The sequence below is a fragment of the Amblyomma mixtum genome, chromosome 1 (genome assembly GCF_055824585.1).
Source record: "Amblyomma mixtum isolate Tamu chromosome 1, ASM5582458v1, whole genome shotgun sequence".
NCBI lineage: Eukaryota > Metazoa > Arthropoda > Arachnida > Ixodida > Ixodidae > Amblyomma > Amblyomma mixtum.
The window spans coordinates 17,386,738-17,399,682 of record NC_143012.1 but is presented as its reverse complement, the minus strand read 5'-3'; the positions used below and the strand labels follow the sequence as shown (position 1 = coordinate 17,399,682).

General features: G+C 50.0%; 1 protein-coding gene across 3 annotated transcripts in view; it reads left to right on the top strand.

The window, feature by feature from the left end:
* Nucleotides 1-1,091: 1,091 nt before the first annotated feature.
* LOC149365589 (uncharacterized) overlaps nucleotides 1,092-12,945 on the top strand; it is a 131,127-nt gene continuing 119,273 nt past the window's right edge. For 2 of the 3 annotated variants that reach the window (XR_016292486.1, XM_089586753.1), the window contains exons 1-2: nucleotides 1,092-1,201; nucleotides 1,309-1,460. Coding sequence is in view for 2 of the 3 variants with exons in the window: in XM_089586753.1 (XP_089442879.1) it covers nucleotides 1,334-1,460 (127 nt within the window). In the remaining variant the exon portion in view is untranslated. Of the gene's footprint in view, nucleotides 1,202-1,308; nucleotides 1,461-12,945 lie in introns of those variants that run through there. The other variant, XM_089586855.1, reaches the window with a different exon arrangement.

Genomic DNA, 12,945 nt, shown 5'->3' with positions numbered 1-12,945 from the left:
ATCGTACGCGTGATATTCGCTTTTGCCTCCTCTCGAAGACAGCGGAACGAATGAGGGATAAAACTGTCATATTTTCGATTCTGTGTAACGATTCCGGCGTTCTTATCCCTAACAAGACACCGCCGGCTGTGGATTGCCTTGACTTGGATTTGTACACCAAGGTAGCCGTAGCCTTGACAAATGTAGTGGCTTCGGTGGTAGGCAGATGGGTCTGAAAGAACTCAACATCTCGTTATTAGAAACCTTACTTGGTTCAGTTACCTAAAAGAACTTAGGGCTAAAAGAACTCGACTAAACTGGCCATGGAACTCGCTATTTGCGCGATACAACTTGGATTAGCTTCGCTAATGTGTGAGAAAATATTTCCACATTTTAGCACAAGGTGGCGACACTGCGGCCTGCGTTATAGTTGCGTTAGGATCGGTATACGATGTACTAAAAGTTCTCAGAGGATTTCCACTGTAACCTGTAACGCGCGAGTAACGTACAGACGCGGCCAGAATAATACGTAGCACAGGGACGGTCACAGAAGTAGAACTGCTTATGGGCGCTACCTGGCTGTACCGTCTTGAACTATATGTGCTTGGACGCGCAGAGGAGGCGCCAGTGGCGCGGACCCATATTTTGCCGCAAGCCTACCAGCATCGCCGCTTAACCGACATTCGGCTGACGGCAGCGGGCGCTTCGTCGCTTCCATCGTGGAGCGGCTCGCGCTGGGAACATGTGCAAGACTGCCGTCAGGAATTGGGGCTTATCTAACCCGCTCATGGCATTACAACCAGCGCTTCGTCGATGCTAAACTCAGCCCGACGCTAACTCATCCCGACATCACGCTATACTTAGCCTGATTGGAGGCAGGCCACACCTGGCGATGTTGTCCGAAACAGCTCAGCATCTTTCGAGCACTGATAACGCCCGGGGTGAAGCTAGGAGAGGGACGCGGTGGCGGGCGCTCTCGTGGGGTGCCTTGATGCGCTCGCCCCTTCCCAGATTAGACAGTTCGGCCGCTGTACGGCGCCACTAGAGGGATTAGTAGTGTGGCAATTTTTATCTCGTTTCTAGCGCCCTCTCAGTATCTTTTAGAGCCGGCAGGCTGTTTCGCGTATCAAACAAGGTTCACGAAGCCTTTTGCGTCCGTGGAAGCAGCGGTGCCGGTTCGGTGTGGTCGTCGTGCTGCTTTCTGCAAGCTTTGATAATCTGTGTAAGGACGTTTTCGCATTTCCTTGTGTAGGTCGTGATGAATCTCGTAGCGACAGCAATGCGAAGGCGGTGAGCGCACGTTGACAAATGCAATTTTGTTTCGCGCAGGTTTTCCCCTACCGGTGCTCCGACGATGCGGCGTCAGCGCTTGGCTCCTCGGGAACAATGGCGGCAAGTGGCGGCAAGCGGCGACGTGTTCTCTGGACGCACATCTACACGACCGGTGTTCCGCTGCGTCGCTTTTGCACTGAATCCCGAAGGTGAGCTCTTTATTCTCAGAACGCGCATCGAATTCCGTAAAACCCTCCGTCTCTTGCCATCCGTGCGCGGTTCGCTTAGTGCAGTGCGCGTACGCGCCAAAGCTAGTTGAATGTCCCCAAGAAGTTATTGGCGGATTCTGACGTGAACGGATATATTAAACGCTAAAGTCGCTTTAAGTCTGTGCCGTTTAATGTGATCATTTTCAAGGACCTGTTGCAAGCGGAACTCCATTTAGCGGTTTGTCCCGGTGGTCACTGTCCCCGAAGAAGCAATGAGCGGCGCAGTAAAACACTCATAAAAGGACGTCATGTAATTGAGTATAGCGTGTTTTCATTTAAGCTTTCGCTTTTGGGAAGCGAAAGCGTGCAGTTTCTTTAAACTGTTCGTGGTTTCGCTTACGCTAACGTCTTTCAGCTTCGGATGAAACGGGAACAACACAGTTGAATCAAAAGCGCAGTTGAGTTTTACTTCGATGTCGCAATAAGCGTTCTTTGTAACTGGTAACGCACCGTTTTATCCTATTTAGGGGCTAATGCGTCTTTGATTTCGTGTCGAGCTTCGGATGTCCGTTTTTTTTTTTTTTTGCCGTTGATTATACTATCCGTAAGAAACGAAAGGCGAGAAACGAAGCGCGTGACCAAAGGCCCAATTTACGCCGTCGGCCTCTCGCCATCGCAGATAGAAGCCCTTATCTGGTTTGCCGCAGTTTTGCGTGTTTTCTTTGATCGTTGTCTCGCTTTGTCATTGGAGCGACGTATTCATGCTTTCTAGCGGCCTCAACTTGCGCAGCGCGGCTGTAGGCCGCGTGAGTGAAGCGAGCGCTCTTGGCTTCCTGACTTGCAGCGCCTTGATTTCGCGTCCGTCATCGTCGTGTTATCAGCGCCCGGCTGCGACGCTTGCGATGAAAAAAAGCCCGATCGTGTGGCGGTGGGTGTCCAACATGGCCGTTGTTAAGTCGCACTGTCTGCTGCCGCTAGAAGTATGGCGCTCGACTGGCGAAGAGAGAAAAGAACGTCAAAGAAAACAGATGCAGAAGTATCGCAGAAGTGAACAGAGCGCCTATGTCTGGTGGCAGCAGACGGACGGCGTAAAATGGACCTCCGGCCGAGCGCTTCGCTGTTTGCATTTCGTTTGCAGATGATAGTATAGATCGTATGCAATTTCGCACAGCCGCTGCGCTGCGGTGGACCGCGCCGGCCGCCGTGATTGAGGTGCGCGAACTCCTGCACTGCGAGCGTGTTTTATTTGCGCGTCGTAGTGCTGCTTGGAATCCCCGTGCGTCGGAGATTCGGCGCGCTAGTCGCAGGGTGCGATAGCCGCAAGAACCTACGTCGTAAACGAACGCCACTTTGGTTAGGCAGCTGCGCTTGTTAGCGCTGCTCGAGCCGGCCGAGAAAACAGACCCAGCGACGTATGTTGCCCGCGAGTTTGGTTCCCCTCGATTCTGGGATCGAAGCTCGGATAGTGGTCGATGACAGCCGCGCTTCCGTGAAACCAGAGAGCCGCATTTAGTTGAGACGCATTCGCGGGGAAGTGATTGGTGATACGGCCTCTCGCTATACACTGTTAGCAAAAAAACACCCAAAAGGGAGTAAATGGCTTGTCCTCTAACGCACACCTGAAGGGAGGTTTTTTTACTCCATATTTATGGTGTTTATTTACTCTTTTATATAAGGGAGTTATTTTGGGGTGAAAAGGGAGTAATTTTTTTACTACCCACAGAGATGGAGCCCAAAAATGGCGTCATGTTTATTTATCCTCATTCAGGCTCATTCTTACAGCAGTGACAGCGGCGGAAACGTGCAGTAGCTCTGCAAGCCGCCGGCAACCCAACTTGGGGAACTGCGCTGCCTAATGTGACCCCGCGTCACGCATTCTTTCCGCCGTTTGCTAGCCCAGCGGCGGCGTACGCGGCAGGAGTCGTGTGCTTGTCGTCTCCTTTTGCTGTACGAGCTCGTTTCGTTGACCATGTTCGTAGATAAAGGGATGTAACATTATAATCAGTAGATCAAAACTGAGAAGGAGACGCTGGGTATTTTTCACGGTCATGCACCACGCTATATTTCACCCAAAACCAGAGCAGATAAGATGAGAATACACCCTATGGTAGTCTTGGAATGGCAGTGTTTGCTTTCATATTCACCTCACTAAGGCTTGGATTTTAACATGGCTGAGAAAAAATGTGGCCTCATGAGCTCAATCAAGAGCTCAGCATTGAAACTATGTTCTATCACAGTTCCATGTTCATGCAACACATAATCTGCTGCAACAAATTGAGAGAACCACACTTGAAACCGCCTGTGAGAATTAGGCCTAAGCGCGGGCTGTAACGGGGTGGCGACACAAACAAAGAAAAGTCAGGTACCGTTAGAGCACTGGAAGCTTCTCAGGAGCAATTCAATTATGTAACGTACTGCAGCGGAAAACAGCGACAAGTCGATATCTTGTATCGCGGCAGGCGCCCGTGAAGGAGCAGAAGTCAGCAGAGATACAGCGACGATGGTATACCCAAGCGGTCGTCACTCACCGCCATTATCTTACAACTGACCAGAAGCAGACGAGACGCTAGGCGGCGGGGCGGATTGCACAAAATGGTGTTTTTTACTCCATTTCGGCACTGGTGGAGTATTTGGCACAATTAACTCCCTTTCTAGACTGGAGTAAATGCTGGTAATCCTCAGTTTTACTCACTTATTCCCTCCTGGGGGTAAAATGTAGGACAGTCCACCTTTTTACTCCCCACTCAAGGAGTAAATGTTTTCACAAATGGAGTAAAAAGGGTGGCCACCACCATTTTTACTTCCTTTTGGATATTTTGCTTACAGTGTACGGCGTCTGCGATGCATGAGCACGCCGGGTAAACCTCTGACAAGTGGCGCCGATTATGTTTTGGGTGGGGGTTCTCTGTATACAGCGCTGCTCTCGTTGACCACTATCCGAGATTCTATCCCAGGATCGAGGGGAACCAAAGCCGCGACCAACTTTTGTTGCTGCGCTTATTTCCTCGACAGGCTCGAGCAGCGCTAACTAGCACAGCTGCCCAATCAACGTGGCGTTCGTTTACGACGTAGTTACGCGCGGCTAAAGCGCCCAGCTTACCGGCCGAACCTCCGATGCACGCGAACAGCCGTCTGAATGCGACACGGGAAGAACACGTGCTTGGGGAGCGGGAGTTCGTCTGCTACGTGCACCTCAATCAAGGCGGCCGGCGGCTGCGCAGCGCCGCGGCGTCGCTGTGCGTCCATACATACCAACTATACCATGGCCTCCGAGATTATCCGCGCCTGCGGGTGATCGCAAAGGCCATGCGTATACAAGCATCATGGCCGGTAATTTCTCCACTCGCGATTTTGTTTTTATGAAGATATTAGTCTGTAAGGTTCTTTTTTTTTAGACACGATGGGGAAGTTCATTTAAAGGGCATCACAGAGGCTTAAGAATTCGTCGAGCTTAAAAGGGTCGAATGCGTGAAACTCGCAAATTAAGCATACGAAATCATTTTGAGGCAGCATTTGAAAAGATGACGTAAACACCAGATAAAATTGCCGTGATTTTCAGGCTTCACCGCCGAGCACAGTACTATTTGGAGGGAGGGGGCTTGACGACGGGGACTTGATGCTCTGAAGAAGGAAAACCAACGATGGTTGACGGCAACGGAAATTTTAAATCTTACCGTCCAAGGTGTCACTCTGAGCTTTGCTACACTCCTTTAGTGGCTTGAAGAGAAAATAACTTTAATAGTTTATTGCGTCACCATTTTAAAATTATCGCGGCAAAAAGAAAACATTTTCATGATGCCTAAAGTGATTGGAATCTTTGAATGTCGCGTAACTCTTAAAATGTGGTACAGTTACTCTTTAATGCCGCCAGAAGGAAGACATGTATGCGAAAGGACATATCGTTCGTAGCTGGCTTTTGGTTGAAGTGACCCCAAAATAAAGGGAAAAAACTGAAAACGACCACCGGTTCTCCTCTGCCTTCCACAGCTCCCCTTCCCAACCCCCTCAAGCAATTCTGACACCCCTCCGACTTCAAACCCTGGGGAAACCCTCCGTCACGATACTTCTTTCGGTCCATCGCGTTTCTTTTGCAGACGCTACGCTTAGGTCTTTTAACTATCACTAGCGTCTACTGTTGGAGATTCCGTGGCAGGAGAATGGAGTGGGATCCCAATGCTACAAACGCAGATTTCATATGTTTTCATGTCATTTGAAGTATGTGATCGTGAGTTGGTAAAGCACGGCTTTCGATGAAACGCAGCGTTCGCTGATATCGCTCGTTTGTGTCCTTAGTGAAATCATTTAAGCCATGTGATTCACTGTCATTGGGCTGAAGGATTCGCTTGGAAAAGGACACTGAGAATAAGTTTGCGCGTCTCGACAGCACAGTGCGTTCTTATCCCAAAGAGATCACTCCGACCGAAAAAACTTTACGCAACTTTTAAAAAATGGCTTTTTGCGTTATAACGGCGCGTTTTTCGGCCTAGCATTGTCAGCGGTGTAGCACATCAGAATACGGCTAAGACGTGGTAACAAGCAAGATGGTTAATTAATATTTAATAGTTAACTTTTTAACTATTACTGTTAGGCTCCTTAATTGTTAAGAGGTGTGTAGCCCACCGTGATTAATATCCTTATTAATTTGAATTTCGAAAACGCGGTTATTGTCGGTGCTGTGGCCCAACAAATTTGGCTAAATCACGTCAAAATACACGCGCTTTCGAGTAGCTTGCACGCAAAGCAACCTCTCCACAGTGCACGTAGCTCTGCGAAATAGCCACAATTTGTTGGGCCACAGTGCCGAGGGTAACCGCATTTTCGATATTCTGAAAGTTGATAAGGATATTACTTAAGATGGGTTTACACGCCTGTAATAATTAAGGAGCCGAACGGTAATAGTTAAAAGCTATCTCTTCAATATTTTTTTACGAGCGTGCTAATTAGCACGTCTTAGCTGTATTCTGATGTGCTACACCACTGACAATGCTAGGCCGAAAAATTTGCTCTTATAACTCAAAAAGCTTATTTTTAAAAGTTGTCTAACCTAGCCGTACGAGGAAACCATGGCTCGAGTTGCGGTGCTAGACTTAGATATATTTTTTTTCTCCCTTAAAACAAAAAAAAAGGTAGCGATGAAATTCGCTGAGCGAAATTACAATGAAGCTGGCCATCAATCTATCTTTTTCGTATATTTGCTAGAAATGGCGCTGTAGAAAATTGAGCCAAAAACCTAGCCCAACATACTGTTTTCCAGTTCGAAATACTTTTTCTCAAATATACTGTGTTGTGTAGTATAAATTGTTTCATGAGATAGTACGTTATGGAGAGCTGCCGAAAAATGTGTTTCAGACAAATCGGGCCTAACAGATTTTAAAAAATGGCAAAACGATGCTTCTTGGAGTAAAGTAATGTTACCGCAAAAAATTTGTGCTGAATATCCCCTTGTGCTGTAGAAACAATCCATACACACATCTACAAAAATTTTCGAACGTAAAAGTAAAATATTTTTTGTAAATTTTTAATGAGACCTACTTCTGCACTCGTCTGAGAACTTCAGAAGGCCTTTCACATGAGTAGGAAACTTTTTTCCTAATTTTATTTAATGCAATTACTTTAGAGTGTTGAATACAGAGCCACAAATTTTGTGCGAAATATCAGAGGGGGGTCGAGCGCAAACTCTGATTCGATTGGCGTAGCCGTTAGGGGAGGTGCGATAGCAGTCCATGAAACAAAATAGGGAGGGGTGGAAGGATCCCGGGCCCCCGCACGGCCCCACTGCACTCAAACGTTTATGTTCCTGCGGACCGTAACACTGGCAGCCTGTTCGGTAGCGACGGTCCGCACGACCGGGTCTTCGCAGTGGAGCAGGGTCTCTGTCTTCCCAGGTTTTAAGGTGCTCTAAGCCCCACGAAGGAGGATCCGCCCAGGCAGTGAGAGAGGAGATGGAGAGCAGAAGCGACAGCTTCGGGACAGAGTACAAAAATGATTGGGGGACTATAAAGAGAACAAGAATGAAAATTGGCAGTGGCATAGCTCGGCTATGCCAGGATATACGTAGCGAAAGGCGTCAACTGGGGTTGCGCCGCACGCGAGCTCTCCTTTTCAATCCTGTGACATGTTATCAAGCATGCGACACAGCTGGCGAAGCGTGTGGAGGCGAGCGCAATGATGAGGCAAGCGGTATGACGTCAAACCAAACGGCGGTGGCGGCTCCACGGCGAGGCACGTGATGGGACGTCATGCCAGATGGCGCGGCGAGCGCGCGGCGTCCTCCAACAGCGGCGGTTACTAGGCACCAGCTCAAGGTCGGTCACTGTGCCTACTGGGAGCACCGCCACAGCTATAGCGCAAGTTCGTGGCCAACGTAGCTTTCGCTACAAAATAGTTTCCCTGCCCGTGCCACCGGAATATATTAGAGGACGAAATGAGGAAAAGGGGGTGATAGTGAGAAAGAGTGGGAGGAGAGGCGTGAGTTTGTGTAATTCGTGCGAAAGGGTTGCCTGCCGATTGCTGAAGGACTTTTGTGGTGAGGATATAGCTGACTCTGGACTTTGGACTCCCGCATCAGCTCGCTGAAAGTGTGCGCGCGCTCCATCGTGAACCCCGGCTGGGAGGCCGCCAAAGCCTGATTTAAAGAACCTCGGGCTAAAAGGTTGGCGGCTTCGTTTCCAGGATTCCCGGAGTGCGCGGGCAACCAAATCAACTTCACATAACGGGGCGGGGGTGCACCAGGCGAGTCCAGTATGCAAAAATCAGGAACGTGGATTCAGCCTCATGCTAAGTTTTGGATTGCAGTTTTTGAATCTGATCAAACATAGAGGGATTTTGTGTTGGCAGTGTCGAGAGAATGGCGGCTTCCTCTGCAGCATCAGGGGAGGTGCCTGTGGGAAGTGTGTTTGTAAAGATGGGGGAGAGAGTGTGATCCATCACAGCAGCGACCGCTTCATCGCCCGTGCAGGCTGCGTCTACCCAAATTGCGCCCAATTCAGAGCCGTAATATCGATGGAATGCTTTACCACGAGCTCTACGGCGTTGATCGTGTTGTTCGGGGTGCAAGTTATGAGCGGAGTGGTTTAATGAACAGTTCTTGGTTCAGGGGTCTTGGTATGGAGGGTAATGTTGGATCATTGGCCGGTCTCCGGGTTTCAAGGGAATGCAGGATATGTCGGCCAGTGGCGGGTTGTGTTAGTCGAAGATATTGTGCTTTTCGGTGCGCGTCTACAGGTTCCCCGATTGCGTTGTGAAGGCCTAGTCTTATGAGTCGGTCGGCAGGTGTATTAAGGGGAACGAGGGCGACTTTGTATGTCCGAAGAATGAGGGAATCCAAGACGTCAATGTCATGGGAGAGAGCTGGATATAGGGAGAGCTGGATAGAACTGGATTTGACCATGCGGCTGAGTACGAAGGATTTTAGAAGGGGACATACGTCGCGCTCCTTCATGACCCTGTGGTGGCCAGGACAGCTGATGTGGGGCGAGAGCGCCCCTACTACTTGCTCGAGTCCCTGGAAGGTAGCGGCGTTCTTCCCGTCACTCTGGATTTGCGTAACCAGTATCTGGAGGGTTTTGACCTCTGGTACCAGTCTCCCGTACATTTCTTTGTCTTTGACAATGACACTCATAGGAAGTGTCGCTGAATTGGAGATTTACTCAAACAAGCAAGAACGTCTTAATTTTGAAGCGGTAGCTTCACTACTAGAGGTCTCGTGCTGAGATGGCCGTGCGTTGCCGATGACCTTGAAGGCTCAGCCAAGGTCAAACGTTCAGTAATAAGTTGGCAGAACCAATGGATGGCCAATGGTCAGACAAATGGTCAAGCAATTTGACAGGTCAAGGTCAGGCCGGGGACGTCAAGGTCACGTAAAGGTCAACCAAAATTTGGTCACCTGATCGACTTTGGGCTCGCCGAGGAGCCTAAACGCGGCGTTTACGTGATAGCGCGAGACGTCACGCCATGTTTGACCGAGTACACGATCAATGAATTACAGGCAGAGCAGAACGGTGGGGCTAAAAATTAGCATGCAGAAAACCAAAGTATTATTCAATAGCCTAACAAAAGAACAGCTGTTCGCAATTGATGGAGCCATGCTGAAAGTAGTAAAAGAATATATTTATTTAGGGCAGGTAGTGACAGCTGATGCAGATCATGGGAGGGAAATAACCAGAAGGATAAGAATGGGGTGGAGCGTATATGGCAGGTTCTCTCCGATCATGAATGGCAGTTCACCAATATCCCTCACGAGAAAAGTATACAACAGCTGTATCTTACCGGTACTCACCTATGGGGCAGAAACGCGGAGGCTAGCAAAGAGGGTTAAGCTTAATTTAAGGACAACGCAGCGAGCTAATGAAAGAAAAATGATAGGTGTAATGTTAAGAGATCGGAAGCGGGCGAAGTGGGTTAGAGAACAAACGCGGGTTAATGACATCCTAGTTGGAATCAAGAGGGAGAAGTGGGCTTGGGCAGGGCATGTAATGCGAACGCAAGATAACCCCTAGTCCTTAATGGTAACGGAGTGGATTGCAAGCGAAGGCAAACGTAGCATGGGGAGGCAGATAAGTAGGTGGGCAGATGAGATTAAGAAATTTTCGGGAATACGGTGGCTGCGGCTGGCGAAGGACAAGGTTAATTGGAGGGACATGGGAGAGGCCTTTGCCCTGCAGTAGGCGTAGTCAGGCTGATGATGATGATGACGGAAGGAGCGCCGGCGCCCCTAGAAATAAGTCGAGGTGCGGTTGGTTTAGCCTGGAAAATACCAAAGAAACGCCCAACGAACAGAATAAGATTTTGGCAGCTAAACCATCGTGAAGCTACCGCTTCGCACTCGGTTTAACCAAAGCTAAAGCACCGTCGCACTTCGTCTCATCCGCCGTGGTTGCTTAGTGGTTAGGACCCTCGCCTGAGTTTCCGCGTTCGAACCGGGCCGCGGCGGCCACGTTCGATGGAGGTGAAACGCAGGAGGCGCCCGTGTGCTGCGAGATGTCAGTGCGCGTTAAAGATCCCCAGGGGGTCGAAATTATTCCGGAGACCTCCACTACGGCATCTCTTTCTGTCTTCCTCCTTTCGCTTTCTCCTTCCTCCCATTCCTTAAGGCGGCTTTCTTAAAAAACAAAAAAACAAATTTTCGTTTTCGCCTGAATCTTAATGTGGCCTTGTGGCGCACTTTCGCTGAATAATACTGTGTAAAGAAGAGAAAGAAAATTTTTTTATTCGCAGCCCAGGTTTTAAAATTCGAACAAACAACTCAATCTGATTCTTCGGGCGAAGCGTCACTGATGTTAGCGGAAAGCTTTCCACTGAGCAGTTCCTTGTCTTTTAGCCAGATACGGCTGTTATGTTTTGCCGTGCTATAGTAGCGTGTCCCACCAGGCATCGGATCCAGGATCACCGCCGCATTGCCGAAGGAGGAAGGAAACGTGGGCCGGAGACGGGGAGTAGGGGAAGTGAAGGAAAAAACTGTATTTACATGGTTACATGATTAATTACATTATTTACATAGAGCGGGACTGAGAATGGCTCTCAGTGGAAGGGGAACGTCTTCGTCAACCGTAGTCGACTGGAGCTAGCAGGCTTCTCTCGGCCACACTCACGGCCGAGTTAAATATCGTTCCGTTTCCCCAGATCCCTGGCTGGGGAATAATGGTCGACGAGCACTGTCCAATCGGATGGACCGAAGGGGACGTTCTTGTTACCACCCACGGCTGGGCAGGTGCGAGCTTTTCCACTCTCTCGCAGCTGGGTCGATGAGAGGGGGAGATGCCGACTCATCCAGCCCTGCGGGAAAGGAATTTCCCGAAGTCTTCCAGCAGGTGAATGAACTTGCTTCCCCGCCGATTGCCCAGAACGCGAGTCGGGGACACAGAGTTCTTCAATTATCCACCAGCGTGACCGGCGCCGGCACGTCGCCTCGGCTGTGGTCGCTCGGACAATACCTCCGGCGCGTCCCCGGCCTTCGCCGCTATAGTGGTCACCTCCGCTCAAGGAATTTCGCTGGGGTTACTGCTGACAATGGCCCTCGACATTCCTGCTACACTAATCCGCTGAGGCTCGGAGGGGCATTCCAAGCATCCCACTTCCCATGGTCGTCGCGAGGTTGTCGGCCTGGTTGATTGTTCACGGTAGCTGCTTGATCGGGCCCACGTGGTCCGAAGTACGGTCACAACACGGCTGCTTCAGCTATGCATACGTAGAGCGTAAATTACTAGAGAAAGCGGTGTTATCCCGTTGCCTCTGGAGTGTCGTATCAGCGCCTCCTCTATTTTTTACAATGCCTGCCGAGTTGAGCCAATCCGACCGTCCAAGGCCCTCTCCTATCCTCCTTTCCTGCTCTCCCCCGTCGGCTAGCCTTCGCGCCTGCTGTGCGTCTGTGGGGGAGAGGACCATCTGGGTGGCGCCAGACAACGGAAAGCCGACGAGGCCACTTCGTTATTATTTCAATCTTTCTTCGTGAGGCGGCGCTCTGTATCCTTCATCATAGAGAAAGGTATTGCCTTCATGACCATCAGGCTGCCTGCCAGGTATGGACCCGTTATTGAGCGCGCTGTCCGTGGCGCTGCTCACCGTGGAGCGCTAGAGTCACTGGAAAAAATTTCAGAGTACCGCATTTCTTTTCCCCGCGCCGCCGACGCGGTCATTGGCCCAACCGTACCACGTGATCATGGGGTGCCATATACCTTCCAAGCGCCGGTCGGGCCGGCTGAGGAGAGCGCAGGTTCCCGACGTTTCTCGTGTTGCAACTGTCGCTCTCGTGTTTGATACTGAAGAAATCATGCCTGGCTGCTGCGCCTTCGGATGCAGCAACCGAATTGAGTCCGGAAAGACTTTTTTCTCGATTCCGACCGGGCAAAATGACCGAGAGCGTCGTTCTGCGTGGTTGCACAGAATCGGCCGGGAGAACTTCAAGCCTTCAAAAAACACACGCTTGTGCGGCGTAAGTGCACCTTGCTTGTGCTTTTTGGTGCTGTTTTAGAAGGTAAACGCAGTGCACGTGGTGTTAGCGATAGGATGCTAAGAAAATAGGAGTTCACAGCAAGACCGTCGCGCAGGGATCGTTCGCGGCTTGCCCGCGCGGGTACACGTGTACGCGCTTGTTACTCAACACACGCGGCTCTTCCGACTATTCCGTGCTTGTGGCACGCAAAGGCACATTTATCGCGCGAGAATTCCACGTCCTAACGTGCACCAAGCACTCGCACGATCTTTCCGCGCCTCGAGTCATTCGACCCATGGCACTTGTTTTTCGCGCACCGTGACGATCGCAGTCAATAAAAGTATGGTCGGGCATGTCTTACGTTCACATAACGGCCGCTTTCTGTTCGGTTGTGTTGGGACTGGTAGAAAAATAGAAATGGGTCAGATGATAGCAATCCATGAAGCTGCGTGTTTGCGGCGACATGCGTGTTTACGTCCAAAATGAGCTATTTTAAGTGTCACTGCGTAAACTTAGAAACCTTTATAACGTATTCTTTTTCTTCGCCTCTTTATT